The sequence below is a fragment of the Microsporum canis genome, genomic scaffold, assembly GCF_000151145.1.
Source record: "Microsporum canis CBS 113480 supercont1.4 genomic scaffold, whole genome shotgun sequence".
Lineage (NCBI taxonomy): Eukaryota > Fungi > Ascomycota > Eurotiomycetes > Onygenales > Arthrodermataceae > Microsporum > Microsporum canis.
In genome coordinates this window covers 1,879,706-1,900,306 of record NW_003299166.1, presented here as the reverse complement: position 1 = coordinate 1,900,306, position 20,601 = coordinate 1,879,706, and the positions used below count along the sequence as shown (strand labels likewise).

The following is a 20,601-nucleotide window of genomic DNA, read 5'->3' as shown; positions in this document are numbered from 1 at the left end:
CTTTATTCTACTCCACCATATGTTCAAAATCTCATCGATCTTCTTTAATAACGGTATGAACATACCATTTACATCGATTCAAGTTACTTCTAATATTGTTAATGTTCCCTTTTTCTAGATCTGCTTTTTATCGATTGGCTCAACGGCCAAAAAAGCGTTGGCTCCAACAGTCTCTAACAACTTCAACTTCGTTTCACGCTTCAACTGATATAAAAATGATATTGATGCAGTTATTTATCAAAGAAACATATGCAGTAGGAATACCTAATGAACGCATATACGAAACTGGTATAATTACCGTCAAAAATAATATGTTTTTCACCAGCTTCACCTATCGGTTTCCCACTGCTGTGTTATATTGAGTCACGGCGAAGGGGGTTTACAGCTAGATACTCACTACTGAGATGGACAAAAAGTCTCTACAATTGGACATCTCGCTGTGTTATATCTCGTTCACGAACACTGTCTTCCGCTTCGACTGATTATTCAACTCTTACTTGAACACCTGCATACTCTATAATTGTCTTAGGGCTGGGGCTCATGCCACGCTGGGGCGAGCGCGTATCAAACAGCGCCTTCGAACATCCGCCAGTCTCAACGCTTTATACCACGGAGTACTCTACAAAAATATAAATAACGTCTCTCACTCCTTCAGCTATATTGATATGAACTCACTGCTCGGCTCTATCGTGTCTAGTTACCCGCCCGGTCCCAAACCATCCACACAGTTCAGCTATTATTGCGTCTGCCTAGCACAGAGGAGAATCACTAGTAGCTCTTGATCAATCCTATCGCAGTAAAAACCCCAAGGCCCGGGCAATTCTGTCAGGAGGGCCCAAAGATACGGCATCTAAACGTCGGTCAGCTAGGCATGCACAAGTTCTATCTCTCTCCCCCTATGCCTCCTGGCTTTGAAAGGTTTAGCCGTGGTTACTTACCGAGTCCTGCGCCGCATCCATCCGCTCTCATAGCGTCGTTACTTCTTCCAGGATACCCCCTCCACCAAAGCTCTTGGGATAGCCATGCATGCTGTTTTCGCAGTGAGGGAGTCCCCAGAATATTGAAAGAAGATTTAGGGGCTCAATTTAAATAATATGCCACGGCCATCTGGTTACAGTCCTGGAACCCGACTATCCGCATCGCTTCAAGCATGACCTCGAAGCGCCCTGTGATACCAGCTCTGACTACGCTAGATGCTGCTGCGTTACCCTCATCCGATATCGAGGCTGGCGGCGCTGATGCTACTGCCACTGCGTCCTGGCCGAGCATAGTTTTGTTGCTGCTCATGCCAGGAGAACCGTTGCTCGGCTCACCGGGAGAAAGAGAGCACTTAGCTCAGAGACTTATGAATGCGTGGCTTATGCATTGTGCTAAGGGATGGAAAGGCTTAAAATAAGCAAGCTGGTTGACTTGAGTAAGCTCTTACCTCGACCTAGAGAAACCGTACTAACTCAAAGGTGCTTGAGGGGGATGTGATGTTATCATGTCGGTATTAGGAATCCTGAATCTCCTGCACAAGGTAGAGGAAATCAGCCCACAGGCGTTGTCCGTTAGGCAGGGTAGCCATATCACAGATCACGGTGGGGGGCAACGAATCTCCGTCTTTCTTATTGACAGGAAAGGGGCCTAGTTCTCGAGCTTCCAGGATCAGGACGACGAGCCGGTCGTGTTCTGGGCTGAGGGCAGGAGTTATCCTCGCAGCATGGATGAGCTCGTCCCAAAGATCATGCAACCGGCCTTCAATCTCGAAGGCGGTAGAATCGTTCTCGAGATAGCTTCTGCCGATGCTGTGGATGTTGTTGTAGAGACCTTCCCAGGTTTCTCGTGGGTTGGTCGTGGTCGAACCTTTTACCCTTTTCTTCGCGGGTGAGGTTGAGGATAACATCGCAGCCGTCAGGACAGTCCATGTTGGTGGAATAATAAGATAGCTACGAAGGTGTTTAGCTAGGAGAGAGGGGACAGTGAACTGGAAAGGGACAAACAAGGGTATAGTCAGCCTATTAAATTCTGCCTCTCTCTTAGGCAGTAGTAGTCCTACATACGCCGCGCGTTGGACATATTAAGACATATATACTATAGGGTAGGGATATGAGCTTTGCGAATGATATACCATACATAGTATGGTAGAATGAATAACTAATTGGTTAATGGGCAGCTCAAAGGACGTAGAAAAGGACTGGGAACCGACAGGCATCTGGCCGACTCTCGCAAAGGCTCAGCCCCAAACCATCCCAGACCATAGTTGCTCCACCACGAGCACAGGTTCCATACTTATTCTGTATGTCCCCTTGTCACTAAGTTATATCAAGTATCGGCGAACTTAGTTATCCATTTGAGGAGCCTCTTAGGAGTAAAGCTACTATGTACATAGTAAGTCTTAAAAGCATTTAAGCGCGAAGCTTATTATAACTAACTACTATATAGTAAGTTAGTTATTAGTTACAGTTGTAGTTATTTAATATAAGTTTGTATCAACGTCGCATCAAACCAGTGCCAAACACTTGATATACGAAGAAACCTGGGAGGAGCGTTATATGATGGCATCCAAGCAGCGCTAATTACAATAGCATACCCTGACGCATACCTAGAATTCATTCGACTCAGTCAGGATGCGGGTTGTTGTGCAAGGCCAGCAGCTGGTTCGCTGTTTCGGGGATCGCAGGGAAGAGCACAGGGGCTACCGGAACGGTTGCGGGGAGAAAGGGATTTGCAAAAGCCCTCATTGTGGATAGTTATTGGCCCGATGGATGTTTGAGGCAGTTAGGTGAGTGAGTATTCTGGTCCGTATTTCGAACTTAAGAACGAATATACTTACTTATAGAGATCAAGGTATTATCTTATATACATCTAAAGGTGGATTACACCCGTTCCCATCTTCATCTAGCTTGGACGTACGACTCGCTTCGCTGATAGTTTTAGCCACACACACGTTCTTAGAAACAACTGCGGAGTCTGACATTGTTATCCTGGCATTACTCATAGTTCAGGATCAATGGTTTGGAAATGTGCAACTAGTTAGGAAGCCTACCCTCAGCTGTAGAGAGGCTATACATACACCTTCAACGGAAGATAAGACAAGACTGGACTGGAAATTGTGCATAGCAGATGGCCTACGTCTTCAGGAGACAATGCTTATGCGAAATCTGATGGACTTAGTATCGGAGCGACAACGGCTGTTTCTCTGTGTGGCTGGCCTCAAGCAAGTGATCAACCATCCAATATAGGATCATTCAATTCTGGAGACGACGATATGGAACTTGAATATATTGAAGCTGACACTCACATTCATAGAGAACAGCTGGATGACCTCCTCACCTTTGCTAAGATCATCAAGTGCCTTACATTGACGAATCATGAAATTTTGTTAAGGAGACTTACACAAACTATAGAAATCTCAATAAATCCTCAAGCCACGCCACTGATTGGTTTTATAGCCTCACACCCCCGGAAAGTGGATGTCCTTTAATATAATGGCTACTCTGATTTATTGTACGCCATCAACCCGTCACCTTGGCCCTGCCAATAATTTTGACGCTGGCGTTTCAATTCCCAAAATGTCCTACTTCCGGATTCGTACGATGCTAGGCAGGGTACCCGGATGCCATCCATGCTCCAAGTCCATTTGTGGCTTGATAGGTCTTTGTCCACCTATTCATTTTGTCCCTCATTTCCAGCTTCAGAAAACGACAAGGCGAGGTATGTGCGTGTTAAGGCCCAGGATGTGGTGCCGATGCAATACCCACCCAGGACACAAGATAATACTGCAGACAGGACATACTATCATTACCAATATGAACTCATGGGCCAGCAATTCGACGAAGAAACATCTGCGTACATACATGAGCTAGGCCAGTGGGCGATACCCCAGCCGCCGATACAGCAGGCTGCAATCATTACCATGAAGTCTATTACTCCATTAAATCCGTCTACTCCTTCAATGAACCTGAATACCTAGCAAGCATAAACGTTTGAAATTGATGGTAGCCTGGGCCTGGTGGCTTATATTATATACAAACCCGGTATTCATTTCGCCTCCAGCTTGCAAGCCTGGGGCTTTCGGGGCGCAGCATCATATTAATTTCCGAGAACTGCATCGTTTTTCACGACAGCACGTTTGTAGTGTTGCCAGGTTGAAAGAGTACACGAGTATATTATCAGAGGATGATGCTAGCGATGTAATGGTTATTAACGCCACAGGTAATGGAGCTGCTGAAATCCTCGCTAGGGCAAGGTGTGCAGAGAGAGAGAAGAATGCGGTTATTAGGAATATCTGTGCAGTCCAGGCAGCGGGTAAGGGCCTTGGGAACTGGGATATTAATATGGATTTCCTAATATGATTGATATAAGTTAGTTATCTGGAGAAATCTGAATCCTGCAAATAATAGTTATTGGTAATTATATACTGTACCACGGTTCATAGATACGAACATATCGCCCATGCATAGAAATTATTGTTGATGTCCAGTTAACATATATCCGCCAAAGAACACAGAGGTGTTCTTTGCTGTGATGATGGCTCGTCAAGTGGTGGAAATAAAAGCTAAAGTTTATTGCAACATCCAAAAAAAAACATACAACTGATCATATCCCGAGACATTCAGCCATGGAGGACCCAAATGATGCTGCCATTGGTGCTATTGACGTCGACCTTGATACCCAGGAGATACTTCTAGCCGCATCGCAGCATAATATCGCGAAACTGCGCGAGTTGATACGCCGCAACGAAAAAGAAGAGAACCCCGCCAACGCGAAAGATCCAGAGACGGGATATACCCCTCTACATGCGGCTATAGCAGCATGCGAGCCAGAAACTGACAATGTAGCGAATGGCGATATTGCTGAACGTACGACACAGGAGCAGGAGACCCTTGAGGGAGGGGTGAAGACTGTCAAATTCTTACTGCAAGAGGGAGCTATATGGAATGACTTGGATGCGAATGATGAGACACCCGGATGTATGGCAAGGAGATTGGGACTTACGGAACTGTATCAGTTAATGGTTGATGCTGGTGTGCGTGCCGAGCTGCTCTTGAACAGGCTTGAGGGGTATGAGCCGCTGGAGGACGAAGACGAAGAGGATGGCGAAAAAGCTGATATCACGACGGAGAAAGCTTCTGCGACAGACAAAGTAGAAGATGAAGCTCCAACTCGAAGTGTAGAAACTTCTACTGGCGAAGGAGAACCAAGCAATGCCGAGGACCCGAGTGTCGGCAACGAGCATTATCTGAGCTCTGGTCTGACCTTTCAGGAGAACCGACTACTGGATGGAGACAAGAACGGAGTGATGATGGCCTGGGAAATGGATATAATGGATAAATCAGCCAGGGCACTGCTACCAACCCCGGGCCTGAGAGTATTAAACATTGGCCATGGAATGGGCATTGTGGACGGGATCCTTCAAAACCTGAAACCCAGTGCTCACCACATTGTCGAAGCGCACCCAGCTGTTATTGCAGATATGAAGAGTAAGGGATGGCATGAAAAGACAGGAGTCACGATACACGAAAGCAAATGGCAAGATATCCTACCCAAACTTGCCACAGAAGGGGTGATGTTCGACGCTATCTACTACGACACTTTCGCAGAGTCGTATTCGGACTTTCGTGACTTTGCGTCAGAGCATGTAATAGCTCTGCTCGAACCTGAGGGACGATGGAGTTTTTTCAACGGTATGGGAGCTGATAGACAGATCAGCTATGATGTTTACCAAAAAGTTGTAGAGATGGATATGATGGAGGCCGGATTTGACGTCGACTGGACGAAGGTTCCTGTCCCTCCATTAGATGGAGAGTGGGAGGGCGTCAGGAGAAAGTACTGGGTCGTTGATAACTACAGGTTGCCCGTATGTAGATACTTGGATTAATCAATATAAGCACCACACAATATATTGTAGCTTGTACGAACGAGATCCCATCTACGACTTGTTACTGAAAAGAAAGTGCTGGCTGCCCCTTAACAACAAGTCAGCCCGGCTAGCTCAATCGGTAGAGCGTGTGACTCTTATACTCTTATAACAAGTTTATACTAGTTCGCCATCACAAGGCTGCGGGTTCGAGCCCCGCGTTGGGCTTTCATTTTTTTTTTTTCTTTAACACTAATCTTTTACACTCGTAGCTGTTATGCATTTCCTACTTTTTGTATATATTACTCACTTATTCTACTTACTATTTATTGCATTTCTTCTCTGCTTGCTCTATTCATTTTCTCCGTTTCTCTTGCGCCTCATAAGCGCGTGGTTGTGATTACATAATAAACCACTTTACGCGCTTCGCGTCCCAATGAAGAAGCGCGACTTTTTGTATCAAACAAAATCTTTCAAACTTCCAGCTTTCTCGACTGAACAATCAACGACTTGTCGACAATTGGAATGACTTCCTGTTGAACGCGTTTTCTTGCAACGAGAACTAATCATGTCTACACCTTCATCGTCTCGTCGTCGTGGACGCCCCTCGAGGGCTTCTGCTAATTCCACTCCCTCGAGGGGAAGTGCGCAACCGCAGGTCGTTATCTCCAGCCCCGCCCCTTCTCGCCAATCTCAGAATCCTGCTCAAACTACTACACCTCAAACACGGAGAATAGTAGACAATGGGATTCCTTCGTCATCTCCCATCTTCTTTCAATCTTCGCCAGAGGACGGACGGTCTGCAGCCAATGCGCCAGATCGAAGCTCACCGATGCCATCTTCTCCGTTGGGCGACCGTGAAACCACTCCAAGACCTACTCGACCTCTAGTTGAAGGCACGTATTGTATCATAGTTTTATTATATATGAGGCATCAATTCTAACTCCGTTACAGACTCCTCTCCAATTAGATATATGCCAAGCTCAAGTCCTGGTCGCCCTGGAAATAGTCAAAGTCGACGAAATGATATACCTACAAGTAGCAGCGGTTTATTCCTCCGTTCGCCTAATCCTAATGATATTGCTACTCGCAGGGGTGATATTCATTCAGATGCCTTTTCTACCACTGGGTCAAGACGCAGGACGCTCTTTGTCGATGAGAGCGGTATGCCAGTCCGTAACGGAGAGCTACAGTCTGACGCTACTTTCTCCAATATCAACCCCGATACATCCGAAGCAGATGCTCTGGGAGGTAATTCCACACGGATAATATGGGGAACCAATATTTCGATACAAGATGCCATGGCATCGTTCAAAAATTTTCTGTATAACTTTGCACGGAAACATCGTATGGCGTACGATGGTGCTTCTGAAGCAGAGATCCATGCCATTGGCCCTGCTGCTAACGAAAAGGAGTATATCAGGATGCTGAATGAAATGCGACAGCTTGGTGTTACAGGGCTCAATCTTGATATCAGGAACCTAAAAGCGTTTCCACCTACTATTAAGCTTTGGCACCAAGTCCAAGCTTACCCTCAGGAAATCATCCCAATTATGGATCAATGTACAAAAGATGTTATGATTGGGTTGGCAGAGAAGGAGGTAGAGCTGGCCCGACAAAATAGTCAGCGAAGGCTAGGCCCAGCTAATAGAGATGCCAGCTCCGCCCCTGCTTTTCCCACTTCAGATATTGGCGCAGCTGGAGATACGCCTGCCCAGCAGGATACATCTAATATTCTTGCGGATGTTGAGAGCAGGACTTATAAGGTTCTTCCTTTTGGAATGGATAAGTCCGTGAACATGAGAGATCTAGATCCAGGTGGTATGTTTAAACATCCCGTTACAAGTATAAATTGCTACTAGCCCTAACTATCACCTAGACTTAGACAAACTTATCAGCGTAAAGGGCCTTGTCATCCGGGCAACTCCTATCATTCCAGATATGAAAGAAGGTATGCATATCTCTACCCAATATATTTACTTCTGCCGGATTAACATGGATTACAGCCTTTTTTCGATGCGATGTATGCTTCCACTGCGTCAGAGTTGACATTGATCGTGGGAAAATTGCTGAACCCACACGCTGCCCGCGAGAACTTTGTGACGCACAGAATTCAATGCAACTAATTCACAACCGTTGCACATTTGCTGATAAACAAATTATCCGCCTACAAGAAACACCGGACTCAATTCCTGACGGCCAGACTCCTCATTCTGTATCCCTTTGTGGATATGATGAGCTGGTTGACGTGTGCCGAGCTGGTGACAGGGTGGAAGTTACCGGCATCTTTCGTTCTAACCCAGTCCGGGTTAACCCACGTCAGCGAAGTACCAAGGCACTGTTCAAGACCTATGTCGATGTCCTCCATGTACAAAAGATAGACAGGAAGAAGTTAGGGATTGATGCATCAACAGTGGAACAGGAGCTCGCAGACCAAGTCGTGGGAGAAGTCGACCAAGTACGGAAAATTTCACAGGAAGAAGAAGAGAATATCAAGGCTACAGCAGCCCGCCCAGATGTGTATGAACTGTTGGCTCGGTCGCTAGCACCGAGCATTTACGAGATGGAGGATGTTAAGAAGGGGATACTTCTGCAGCTCTTCGGTGGGACCAATAAGACGTTTCAGAAGGGTGGGAACCCCAGGTATCGCGGAGATATCAACGTTTTGCTTTGCGGAGATCCGTCAACATCAAAATCACAGCTGCTTAAATATGTTCACAAAATTGCGCCGCGAGGTATATATACCAGCGGCAAGGGTTCTTCTGCGGTTGGTTTGACAGCCTATGTGACGCGAGATCCAGAATCTAAGCAGCTAGTACTAGAGTCTGGTGCACTCGTCCTTTCTGACGGAGGTGTTTGCTGTATCGATGAATTCGACAAGATGAACGATGCTACCAGATCAGTTCTTCACGAAGTTATGGAACAGCAGACAGTCTCAATTGCGAAGGCGGGTATCATTACCACCTTGAACGCGAGAACTAGCATTCTTGCATCTGCCAATCCCATTGGAAGCAAATATAACCCCAACCTATCTGTACCACAGAACATTGACCTACCTCCTACTCTTCTTTCTCGATTTGACTTGGTGTACCTTGTCCTGGACCGCGTGGACGAGCAAAATGATCGTCGACTAGCAAAGCATATGGTTGGAATGTACCTGGAAGATGCTCCCGAGACAGGTTCTAGTGAAGAGATCTTGGTAAGTTTTCACATTTGCCTTCTTGATCATAAGTAGGCCATCTACTAATTCAAGCTTATAGCCCATTGAGTTCCTTACTAGTTACATTACCTATGCGAAGACACGAATCTCGCCGAAGCTCACCCCAGCTGCTGGTGCAGCGCTTACAGATGCATACGTTGCCATGCGTAAGCTGGGAGATGACATTCGAGCGGCCGAGCGCCGTATTACGGCTACTACGCGTCAGCTAGAGTCTATGATTCGTCTCTCTGAAGCTCACGCGCGAATGCGGCTGTCCGAAGAAGTAACGGCAGATGATGTAGAGGAAGCAGTGAGGTTGATCCGATCTGCCTTGAAACAAGCAGCTACAGATGCCCGCACCGGTCTAATCGACATGAGCCTGCTGACCGAGGGTACAACTGCGCGAGAGCGTAGGTTGCGAGATGACATGAAGAAGGTCATATTGGCCATTGTGGATGAGCTTGGAGGCCGCGCTACCGGTGCTAGGTGGGTTGACGTGCTCAGGAAGTTGAACGAGGGCACTGTCCCAGTAGAGGGTGCTGAGTTTACAGAAGCCGTCAAGTCACTCGAGACTGAGGGCCTCGTCAATGTAGTAGGCGAGGGTGCCCGGAGGAGCATCCGCCGTGTCTTGGGGACTATCTAGACCATGATATCTAAATTAAATGCCTTCCAATTCATATACTGATATAAGCTTACTAAGCGCCAGACGTCAAGTTAGCCTCGGATAAACTATGGCCCATGCCCATCAAGCGCCAATTTTACTTGCACGTGAGAGCAGATATTTTCCTGATTGGTGGATATCACCTGACCCGCTTATCGGATTTCTTATTCTTCCCGCGGTTTCAACTAATTTTTCGCCTTTATATGGCCGAATTTCCTTTAGCCCCGGTGGCGAGGGTGGTGGTGGGTTTTTTACCCTTGTGAGAGCTAACTAACGAGCTTGGTTCGATGAACCGGCTGCAAGGAATCCTGGCATTAACTCACAGAAGTGTGTGTGGCTTTGGTTCTTCACCCAAGAACTCCTTCTCCTCTCTGTCCTCTGCATCACCGCTCCTTACAGCTTCAAGTCGTGACACCGTCCGGGAGAGCTCACAGCTGTCAATTGGAAGCTATCATGAGGTATGTCCGTTCAGCTTGATGCTTCATCTTATCCCCGTATTTTAACGTTTTTCCTCCCTGGCTGTTCGTTCGGTGTTCGTTTTCCTTTAAGGCAAGAGAAGAGAGAAGGAGAGGAAGAACAGGCTAAAGATGTTTGATACAATAGGTTCGGGCAACAGCTTCGTTCTTCGCTTATAAAGGAGTATGCCTGGCATTATATTGCTTATGAGGACCTCAAGGATGCGTTGAAGACGTCTTTTGAGACGGAGCCTACGCCCAATAACCCTTCGCCGAAACGCAAGCCATGGACTGAAGAGGATGAGAGGCGGTTTGTCGCTTTGCTGGAGAGCGAGCTTGACAAGGTCTTCACCTTTCAGAAGGTAAAGAGTGATGAGATCGTCCGTCGCATCAAGGCGAGCGATAAAGAGGTGAGTGAGGTGGTTGGCCGATTGGACCGGTCTGTGGCCTCTGGTTCCATGAGAAGTCGACAACCCCCTCCCACTGATGATGACTTCTTGCTACTCGAGGAAGATTTGAGTGATGTTATTGCCGATGTTCATGATCTCGCCAAATACACTCAATTGAACTATACCGGCTTCCAAAAGATTATCAAGAAACACGATGTGAGCCATCTCTTATCCATATCAGGCATTTTTTTTTTTCTTTCTTTCGCTGATCAGTGGATTAATACGGATTAGAAACAAACAAATTGGTGTCTCAGGCCAGTATTCGCTGCTCGATTGAGGGCAAAGCCTTTTTTCAAGGACAATTATGATGCGTTTGTCGTCAAGTTGTCAAAGCTCTATGACCTGGTCAGGACCAAGGGCCATCCTGTCGAGGGAGACAGTGCTGCTGGTGGATCACAGCAAAATTTTGTCCGCCAAACCACCAAGTACTGGGTGCATCCTGATAACATTACTGAGCTCAAGCTTATCATCTTAAAGCATCTTCCCGTCCTTGTGTTCAACGCTTCGAAAGAGTTTGAAGAAAGCGATGCTGCTATTTCTTCGATATACTACGATAATACCGATACCTGGGAGTTATATACTGGGCGACTGAAGAAGACAGAAGGAGCTGAAGCCATTCGTCTCAGATGGTATGGAGGTATGGAAAATGATCAAATCTTCGTTGAGCGTAAAACCCATCGCGAAGACTGGACTGGAGAGAAATCTGTCAAGGCTCGGTTCCCGATTAAGGAGAAATATGTCAATGCTTACTTGGAAGGGCGAATGACTGTTGAATCCATTTTTGAAAAGGCACGGAAGGAAGGTAAGAAGAGCGAGAAACAGATCGCGGACTGGGAACAGCTAGCTCGAGAGATTCAGTATCGCGTCATCACCCGACAACTTGTTCCAGTTAACAGATCATTCTACCACCGGACTGCCTTCCAGCTTCCGGGTGATGCCAGAGTTCGTGTCTCTTTGGACACGGAGCTCACAATGATCCGAGAAGACAACCTCGATGGTCGTCAACGATGCGGCCAGAATTGGCGTCGTATGGATATAGGAATTGACTATCCATTTAAACAACTTCCAGCTGCTGACGTTGAACGATTCCCCTATGCCGTTCTTGAAGTCAAGCTCCAGACTCAGGCTGGCCAGGAACCTCCACAATGGATTAAAGAGCTCACGTCAAGTCATTTAGTTGAAGCCGTGCCAAAGTTCAGTAAATTCATCCACGGCACCGCAACCCTCATGCCAGATCGTATCAATCTCCTTCCATTCTGGATGCCTCAGATGGACGTTGATATTCGTAAACCAGTCACCCCTGGCTTTGGTATTGAACGGCCCGTTCAGTCTAACCAATCGACCAGTGATGACATGTTAGACGATGACGAATCTGATGATGAGGGTGGAATCCGCGTTGATGGCAGCAATGGAACAACCCAGGCAGGCGGTTCTGGTATGCAGCAATATCAAGACAATCAGGACAATGCGACGAACGGATATGCTGTGACTGAGGTTGACAACATGCTGGCTCCTCGTAACCTCCTGGATATCGAGGAGCGTATCGCCGCTGACGGCCTCCTTGGTGGTAACGACTACCCACTATATGATTCTGAGGATGAGTCGAATGCTCAGGATGAACTGGATGAGGCCAGACAGGTTGGTGGCTGGCAGTATTACTACAAGCTTGCCAGGTATAATCTCAATTCCGCTGGCCGCAACACAGTTCAATTCCTTGGTTACCTCCGCCCATTCCCTCAGCCCACCGAATTACCAGAAGGTGCTGGCGGTGGCCGTAATCGTCGTATTCTGGGGGATGACATTCAGGTTAAGAAGTTCAAGGCTCCCAAGGGCAAGAGTAAGTTATCTATATTTATCCATTTTATATGTGTATACGGCCTCTAACAACGTTCTAGGAATCCATGTCCCAGTGCGAGTTGAACCTAAGGTCTTCTTTGCTGTTGAGCGTACGTTCCTCTCCTGGCTTGAATTCTCCATCTATGTCAGCGGAATTGCCCTCACGCTTCTCAACTTCGGACACGATAACATCAGCATCATCACCGCTTGGGCCTTCACCGTCATGGCCTGTCTACTGCTCGTCTACAGTTTCCTTCTGTACATGTGGCGCGTTGATAAGATCCGCAAGCAGCGAGACGTTAAGAGAGTGTATCATGAGAAATGGGGACCAACCCTCCTTTGCCTTGGCGTGGTCGTTTCAGTTATTATCAACTTTTCATTGAGAGCCAAAGCCGGCGGCCTATTTGGGTCTGGTGGAAGTGCTAACAACACAGGTACATACATGATCGCCAGTAGCTTGTAAGCGGCAATTTCTGAATCCTCCGGTTATGTATATACATATAAGAGCATCTGCCCCAGATGTTTTTCTCGCTTTTATCAGCGAGCTTTACGAGAAGGGCCCAGTTGGCTTTTCTGTGTTCATACCCTGCCCGTCTATATGTTTGTTTGGTCTCCTTTGAGTAGCTCTGCTGTTTCTAGTATGATTGTGTAGCTCCTATCCATGTCTATACTTATGGTTTAAAAACGTCTTATTTACCAAAGCCCTGAAAGCGTTTCTTTTGACGCTTGATATAAAATAAGTACAACCTTTTCCGCACCCTGATCAATGAAGTAGGAACAATCCTAATGTTTGTTTGGAATAAGCATGTCGTAACAATCTTTTTTTCATTGGAAGGGCAAAGAGGATGGTAGGGTGTACAATAAATTTCAAGAATAAAAAATGCCATCCCGAGTCTACCTCTTTTTAATGCTAACATCAATATTGCCAAGGACCCATGCGGCAGTGAAGACTGCAATTATGGCGCCGAAAATGCTCAGTGGTTTTCTAAAGGAAGCGAAGAAGGGGTAGTCATATGTTACCTGGTCAATGGTTAGTAGTCAGTTTAAACATATGCAAGCACAGACAGGTTCATGACTTGGCTGGACATACAATTAGATAACCATCCTTTGCTTCATCTCCAACTTTGGATGCCGAGAGGTTCAGGACTGTCCTTCCCTTGGTATCTAAAAAGGTCTTTAAGAAGGAAATCTCGGAGCGGATGTGATTAGGAATTCCTAATCCGTCAACAATTTCATACTTTACATTCTCCGCCCCTTCGGGGAGAATGATGCGGATTTCAAGGTCCTTGTACTGCACGCCCTCTGGCATCTTTGGTCCATCAATAAACGGCACTTTAAGCACGTAGGACTCCCCGCTACCGTTTTTCTGCTTACGTAGAACAGTAGAGAGCGGGTTGTTCCAGCCAATCTTGAAGCTGTACTTCCAGTCACCAAAGATAGGGTAACGTGGCCTCAGGTCCAGAAGGCCGGGACGGGTCTCGGTTGATGGGAGGAATCGGCTGGTTGAGACGTTTCCGATGTCATCAATGAAGTAAGGGTCCACGGATCCTGGAGCAAGTGGTACTCTGATCAGGTTTAAGGCTACGCTTGGTGCGTTATGAAACTGTTTCTTTGTCCATTCAACCCGCGAGAACTGCTTATTTAGTTTGGCTGCATCGTTTCTAAACCAGAATCGGTCTTCAGTCGCCAGGTTACCACCCCAGTGGGATACTTCGATATCACGTTCGAGGCGTGTGCAGATAACGACGGGTCTGGTGTACTCGTAACGAACCGTGATAGGTGCACTAGCACCTGGCTTGACTTCCAGGTCATAAGGGCCGTAAGTAAAGGTGCTACCCTCACGCTTGGGATCCTCCTCAGCCTTGAGCGTAGAAGTCTTGGTGTAATCCGGGATATCTGATCCACGGAATTTGACGGTCGTTTTCTGCTTGTTGGTGGTATAGGCGGATGGGACGAATTGGGGAAATGTATAAGAGAGGTATTGCTTGCCATCCTGCTCAATGGCGGCGGGAATAGGAGTAAGAGCAGATTGTAGGTGGTATGATAGAGTAATGGTCAGCTTTGCAGAGGGCTCGAGAGGTTGATGGAGGTGTACGATGTAGAATTGATGCGAGCTATATAGACAAGTCAGAACAGAACCGTTTCCTCTTCGACCAGTCAGCACTTGAGGGAGCAATTCTCACCTTGAAGGAAGCTCCTGTGTCGAAGTGACTCTGAACTTCTTCTTCTCTACCGAGTCCTTCGGCCATCCCTCAAGGCCTCCGACTCTGCTGATGGTGTCTGCCGGAAAGGCCACATAGTACTCTGACTGCGGCTTGTTGTCGACATTTTGGATCACAACATTGATCGACTCCCGCGCATAGCTTTTCTCCAGGTTGATTATACGGACCAGATTGTTATTCTGAAAGACCTGCGGCGGCCTGAAGTTCTTCGGTAGGATCTGTACAGCTGGCTCTTTAGCTGTGGTGTTCGCAGCTGTCGCAGAGAGAAAGCCGCACGAGAGCAGCAATGCGGCGAGCAGCTTCATAGCGTATAATCCGGCCCAATGGGACACCTAAAGGCCTGCCGCTGATATCAAGGCGAGTCCCAGGTTCTTCCCGTCGTTCTGTGGTTGTTCTGTTGATGTCGATTGTATTTACATCGAACTGCGATTATCTAAACGGTCGCCTTAAGCGCTAAAGAGGGCGCCGGCCAAACTCCGGTCAAACATCGACGACAAACTGAACAACCTCGCTTGCTGGGGGGAAGAAGAAGCAAAAGAAAATATAAATATAAAAAGGACGGCCATGAGCATAAGAGGGACTCTGATTATGGCCACTAGTTGACGATCTAGTTTGTTTATTGCATCTCTAATATAGCTATGTCTCTAGCAGTCTTACGGGCCAGAAGTGCGCTCGCCAGCAGGTTTCTCAGAGCTCCAGCATGGAGAGCTCGTCACTACAGTCGCCCAGCTCTGGCAGGCTTGGACAAGTTCCTGAAGGTGTCTGAAGAGGTGGAGGATGCGATAGCTACCGGGAAGCCCGTTGTTGCGCTAGAGACGACCATCTATACACACGGTATGGGCCCATCATCCATGGAGAGATAATACTGCGAGACTAACTTGATACCACGGTAGGATTCCCTTACCCGGATAACGTGGATCTTGCCATGCGCCTTGAATCTATTGTGAGGTCGACCGGCGGTGTGCCTGCGACCATTGGAGTCATCGACGGGATTGCGCGCGTTGGAATGAACGAGACGGAGTTGACAGAGCTAGCATCGACCTCACAGAGGACAAAAGTGCACAAAGTATCCCGTCGGGACCTTGGTTATATCTGTGGAGCGGTAAATATGACTGCCTTTGTTTCCATAGGCCTGGTGCTGACCGTTAGATTCTAGGGAATTCGGGGTAACCTAATGAACGGCGGAACTACTATTGCTGGGACGATGATTCTAGCGCACCTTGCGGGAATCAAGGTCTTTGCTACCGGAGGACTAGGTATGTTATGTCCATTATATGACTGTGGCATATCTAACTGAGCTATAGGTGGAGTTCACCGAGGAGGAGAAACATCCATGGATATTTCAGGTGAGATCCCCTCAAGACATGCAACGAGGACATCAATGTGCTGACGATGTATAGCTGACCTCACCGAACTTGGACGTACACCTGTGGCCGTTGTCAGCTCTGGCTGCAAGAGCTTCTTGGACATCCAACGAACCCTAGAATATCTAGAAACCGAAGGTGTGGTTGTTGCAGCCTTTGCAGACGGACGCAAGGGAGACGTCGACTTCCCAGCATTCTTCACTCGAGACAGTGGCATCAAGGCTCCTAGGGTCATCCAAAACGAACAAGATGCTGCTGCTATCATCTGTACGTTTCTACATCTGATAAGATCCTGGGCTTGACATTTCTAACTTCCCTTCTCTAGATGCCCAGTCACAATTACAGCTTAAGTCAGGAATGCTCTTCACCAACCCTGTGCCAGAAGAACACTCGTTTCCCAAGCCAGAGATGGACGCTATCATCACTCGGGCCATTGAACTTGCTCACATCGAAGGCATCCAAGGAAGCGATAACACACCCTATGTCTTAGCTAAGATTGAAGAGCTCAGCGGTGGACGCAGTGTGGCGACGAACAGAGCTCTTGTCGAATACAATGTGGAGGTAGGCACTAAAGTAGCCATCGAGCTTGCGAAATTAGAGTTGGAACACGGCAAAGACGCGGATCGGTGAGCTTAGCACTCCTTAAGTCTTTTTTGGGGCTACGAGGATTAGCAAGCTGATTGTGAATGTTATTTCATGTTAGATATAGCAGTTTAGCTGTCAATATTCCAATAAATCAAGCCCATGCCGAAGAGTCCCAGGACTACGTTGAGTCGTCTGAATACGCGGTCTCTCCTTCAACGCAAGAATTAGTCCAAGACGAACCAGATCTGCTGGTAGCTGGATCTCTTGCAGTTGATCTAGCATGCGATTATGCTCCATTATCAAATGGCGGAGCCAATGGTTCACCTAAGTTACAAACTTCCAATCCTTCGATCGTAACTCAGACCTTGGGGGGCGTTGGGCACAATGTAGCCCTGGCAGCAAGCTATATGGGCAGCTCCGTAATGTTCTGCAGCGTGGTTGCAGACGATATCAGCGGACGTAGTGCGCTTAGTGATATACAAGATACATATAACCCTTTCTTCCAGTCAGAAGGCGTACAGTTACTGCCTTCAGCGCCCGATGCCAGAACAGCTCAGTACATTGCCGTCAATGATGCAAAGAAGGATCTGATAATCGCAATGGCAGACATGAGCATTCTCGAACTTCCGGAAAACAAATTAAATTTTGACACTTTCTGGGAACCCCTGATCCGAGAGCAGGCAGTGCCACCTTCATGGGCTGTTGTTGACGCCAATTGGGGATCAAGGGCTGCCACTGAATGGATACAGCTTTGCAAACGACAGGGAATGAAAATAGCACTTGAACCGGTTTCTGTACCGAAGGCTTCAAGGCTGTTCTATCGACAGAACGACACATCGAGCCACCCTCCAGTCATAAGGGCGACTGACATGGCTCCCGATAGCCATGTAATTGACCTGGCAACACCGAATAGGTATGAGCTAGCTGCTATGCACGCTGCGGCCCGAGACACCGGCCACTTCGACAGCCCCGAGTGGTGGCGTATCATAGACGCCCTTCAGTTACCTAGTAATGGCTCAAGGGTCCGTCTAATATCACTTACAAATGCGGAGCTTGTCAACGAGGGAATACCTCAGCAGAGCATACAGCTTCTTCCGTTGATCCCATGCATATTGACGAAGTTGGGTCCTCAGGGTGTACTATTGACTCAAATCCTGTGGCCTGGTGACGAACGACTCAGCATGAAAGAATATGCACCGTATATTCTTGGCCGAGGGCAGATAGATGATAGCCCAGTGGGAGGCGTTTATATGCGTCTTTTTCCGCCGGAAGAGACACTTGCAGATGCTGATATTGTCAGTGTAAACGGTGCTGGTGATACCCTGCTTGGTGTTGTGGTTGCTGCTCTCGGAAGAGGTGGACGAGACTGTGAAGTACGGATAGAAGATGTCATTCCAATTGCGCAGAGGGCCAGTGCTATGACTATAAAAAGCAAGCATTCTGTGAGCCCTGAAATATCTCAGCTTGCTCCGCTATTGGAGTCATTGTAGGGCCAGCTCTACCAGAAGTAACAGAACTGAGTTCGCTAGAAGTGTACCATAGGAGATAAACCATCTACAAATGCAAGTAATTATTTCAACTCCGTATATTCAAATATAGCCCGACGCTTCTTCCCAAATAGCAAGTAGTTACACGTTATTAACAAGAGTTAGGAAAAGCCTGTTCAATGTAGATTGTAGCAAGGGACAGAACGACATATTACTGCCCAATTACTCCTGCAAAATTCTCCTCGCACTGTTGACATCACTCACTGGTAGATTTCTGACTCCATGGAGGCCATTTATACCATTCGTAACGGGGTTAAATGTTGGTGGTATATGGGCCTCATCTAACAACCCAACCTGAACCAAAACGCTTGCCTGATCCCAGTATATGTTTTCATGGCAAATCTTCTCTCCTCGGAAACTTACCACGCTGACAATGGCTATTTCCACAGTCTGGTTGGTTGGTGGTATCCCTGGGAGAATCCAGGGGACTTCCTGCGTATGTTGGAAGGATAGATACATTTCATCAACGACATGGTCACCCCCCTTGGTTCGAGAGATAAGCCTGATCTGCAATGACGGTGGATTTCGAGGAATGAATTCCTTTTCGTAAAAGTGACGGAGCTCATCATGGCCGATACCTAGGCAACAACGTACGTGTTAAACTGATAACTTCAAGGGAATCATTTCATCGAAGAGATTCAAGGGCTAACCTCCTGTGTTGGTAGGCACGTAGTTTATACGTGCTCCGTCAGCATACGAATCCAAGGTACCTTCAAGGTCCTTGGAAGCATACTTCATTAGAAGATGTCTCTCCCATACAGGTTCCAAATCCGCCTTCATCTCAAACCCTTCTCTGAGACAGGCTACAGTCCGCGTCCATGCCAGCCGCGCGGTAACAGGGTCATATTGTGGCGAATCATGCTGGGCAAATCCAACTTCAGAATGGGCGTATGCGTAGCATCTTCCTTTGCCAATAGGTATCAGCGACTGTGACCCAGCCAGGTGAATCTTCAGGCTGAGAGACGAGATGCTCCTGGCTTCAAAGTTGGGTAGACGGGTTGGATAGTATGCCACAACTGCACATAGCCTAGGCATAGGTTTTACACAGGCCTCTAGAACCAGAGCTGCAGCTTCACCGTATGCTGAAAAGTGTTTGAAAAAACAATAGTTATATAGCCTGTCAGTACCTGTCGAACTCTGGAGGACGAGAGTCTACAGAGTGGTAATAAACCATTCAATTGCAATCCAGGGAGCAGCCGGATAACCCACCCACTATGGCATACTTGTTTCCAAACTCCATTGAATCCTGCAAGCCCTGTAACTGGGAGTCAAATCTCTTGGGGCTGTCTGTATGTGGAAGAAGTGCAATATCAAACCCTTCTTCCTTGAATTCCTCAAATATCAAAGGGTCAAAATCAGCACTGTCTGCGGCAATGACAATGTTTGGATTTGTTTTATCCCATGAAAAATGCAGCTCGCTGCGAATATTAGCTAGTTTATACTGAGCTTGGGTGTTCTCATGCAGCGAATGGCGCCGCGGATGGAGGGCTTTGGCAGCGAGTGACTTCATGTTCGGTAGACAGGAAGCAGTGACATGGCTCTGTTCACGAGGATTAGGTGGCTGAAGAAACGGAAGCATTATGACTTGCTGGTGAGCCCTCTACATATATCCTCGTCAACGGCGTCGAGTCAAGTTGCTGTTGGCAGTTTTGTATGAAAGGATATCAAGTTGTCGTAAAGTTGGTCAATCAACGTCATTCATCACAGGGAGGCGATGATACTTAAATATTGTTAATTTATGGAGACATCTCGATGGTATCAATCATATAAGCAGTGGTTTAGATAGCGGAAACATATGTCTACGGATGTATCTCCTTAGCTATAAGCCGCATCATTTATCTCACTATGGGATGGTAAATGATTATCCGTCTAAATCTCATCTTGAAAGCGTCAAGCTCATGAGATCTCGCTTTTGCTTCCAATCTTCAAAGCCTCTGAGTATGGTTTTGCCCCGTTCTGCTGAGGCGTAAACATCGATATCAGACTGGGGGAAAAGAGCCAACCGCTGCAGCTCGGTATCATCCTAAGAACGCCACTTCGAGACGGCATTTGGGTGACCAGGAACCAGACCGGTGACTAGTAACAGTGATAGCTGTCTCTCCATTAACCCGAATGTTTCCCCCGAGTTGTTCTAGTCTTCCGTGCCAGTAAGCGCCAGGAACAACTGACAGCGGCTGTATAAATAGTTCGTCCCGTCAAGCTGAAGCAACCGAGGTTTCGCTAGGCGCCTTTGATGTCATCTTGGACGGTTGATGATATGTTTGCTTTTTTCTGTTCAATTCCAGGGTCATCCTTGATTTGATCCAACGGCCAATGGCCACTTGATATGGAGAATGACGCTGCAGTTCCACCACACTTGCCACAGGCCATCATCGTCGTATTATATTCTCATACATATCCTCCATGGCGGGCCCTGGAGATATAAGAGTCGTCAGGTTGTT

General features: G+C 47.3%; 9 protein-coding genes and 1 non-coding gene across 10 annotated transcripts; 6 read left to right on the top strand and 4 right to left on the bottom strand.

The window, feature by feature from the left end:
* Nucleotides 1-788: 788 nt before the first annotated feature.
* Nucleotides 789-1,028, bottom strand: MCYG_04685 (uncharacterized protein; the record flags this gene model as incomplete). The annotated part of the gene is made up of 2 exons (XM_002846902.1): nt 789-896; nt 981-1,028. The coding sequence occupies 2 exons, from the start codon at nt 1,026-1,028 to the stop codon at nt 789-791; spliced, it is 156 nt and encodes a 51-aa protein (XP_002846948.1).
* A 52-nt stretch (nt 1,029-1,080) lies between these two features.
* MCYG_04684 (conserved hypothetical protein) lies at nt 1,081-2,194 on the bottom strand (the record flags this gene model as incomplete). Its single annotated transcript, XM_002846901.1, has 5 exons — nt 1,081-1,303; nt 1,372-1,419; nt 1,443-1,460; nt 1,515-2,049; nt 2,071-2,194. The coding sequence occupies 5 exons, from the start codon at nt 2,192-2,194 to the stop codon at nt 1,081-1,083; spliced, it is 948 nt and encodes a 315-aa protein (XP_002846947.1).
* Nucleotides 2,195-3,607: 1,413 nt separating this feature from the next.
* MCYG_04683 (uncharacterized protein) lies at nt 3,608-3,955 on the top strand (the record flags this gene model as incomplete). The annotated part of the gene is made up of 1 exon (XM_002846900.1): nt 3,608-3,955. The coding sequence occupies one exon, from the start codon at nt 3,608-3,610 to the stop codon at nt 3,953-3,955; it is 348 nt and encodes a 115-aa protein (XP_002846946.1).
* Nucleotides 3,956-4,603: 648 nt separating this feature from the next.
* Nucleotides 4,604-5,863, top strand: MCYG_04682 (arginine N-methyltransferase 2; the record flags this gene model as incomplete). The annotated part of the gene is made up of 1 exon (XM_002846899.1): nt 4,604-5,863. One exon carries the CDS (start codon nt 4,604-4,606, stop codon nt 5,861-5,863), a length of 1,260 nt encoding a protein of 419 aa, XP_002846945.1.
* A 103-nt stretch (nt 5,864-5,966) lies between these two features.
* Nucleotides 5,967-6,070, top strand: MCYG_10546. Its single transcript has one exon. It is a non-coding gene; the product is annotated as a tRNA-Lys (tRNA).
* A 340-nt stretch (nt 6,071-6,410) lies between these two features.
* MCYG_04681 (cell division control protein 54) lies at nt 6,411-9,684 on the top strand (the record flags this gene model as incomplete). The annotated part of the gene is made up of 5 exons (XM_002846898.1): nt 6,411-6,747; nt 6,797-7,663; nt 7,722-7,793; nt 7,849-9,041; nt 9,103-9,684. The coding sequence occupies 5 exons, from the start codon at nt 6,411-6,413 to the stop codon at nt 9,682-9,684; spliced, it is 3,051 nt and encodes a 1,016-aa protein (XP_002846944.1).
* A 478-nt stretch (nt 9,685-10,162) lies between these two features.
* On the top strand, nt 10,163-12,905 carry MCYG_04680 (vacuolar transporter chaperone 4; the record flags this gene model as incomplete). The annotated part of the gene is made up of 4 exons (XM_002846897.1): nt 10,163-10,291; nt 10,319-10,762; nt 10,838-12,443; nt 12,502-12,905. 4 exons carry the CDS (start codon nt 10,163-10,165, stop codon nt 12,903-12,905), a joined length of 2,583 nt encoding a protein of 860 aa, XP_002846943.1.
* Nucleotides 12,906-13,336: 431 nt separating this feature from the next.
* Nucleotides 13,337-14,969, bottom strand: MCYG_04679 (oligosaccharyltransferase alpha subunit ostA-Aspergillus niger; the record flags this gene model as incomplete). The annotated part of the gene is made up of 3 exons (XM_002846896.1): nt 13,337-13,462; nt 13,533-14,556; nt 14,626-14,969. 3 exons carry the CDS (start codon nt 14,967-14,969, stop codon nt 13,337-13,339), a joined length of 1,494 nt encoding a protein of 497 aa, XP_002846942.1.
* Nucleotides 14,970-15,302: 333 nt separating this feature from the next.
* MCYG_04678 (IdgA domain-containing protein) lies at nt 15,303-18,103 on the top strand (the record flags this gene model as incomplete). Its single annotated transcript, XM_002846895.1, has 6 exons — nt 15,303-15,498; nt 15,558-15,766; nt 15,821-15,920; nt 16,065-16,295; nt 16,354-16,654; nt 16,738-18,103. 6 exons carry the CDS (start codon nt 15,303-15,305, stop codon nt 18,101-18,103), a joined length of 2,403 nt encoding a protein of 800 aa, XP_002846941.1.
* A 219-nt stretch (nt 18,104-18,322) lies between these two features.
* Nucleotides 18,323-19,739, bottom strand: MCYG_04677 (dienelactone hydrolase; the record flags this gene model as incomplete). Its single annotated transcript, XM_002846894.1, has 3 exons — nt 18,323-18,738; nt 18,811-19,242; nt 19,370-19,739. 3 exons carry the CDS (start codon nt 19,737-19,739, stop codon nt 18,323-18,325), a joined length of 1,218 nt encoding a protein of 405 aa, XP_002846940.1.
* Nucleotides 19,740-20,601: the final 862 nt, after the last annotated feature.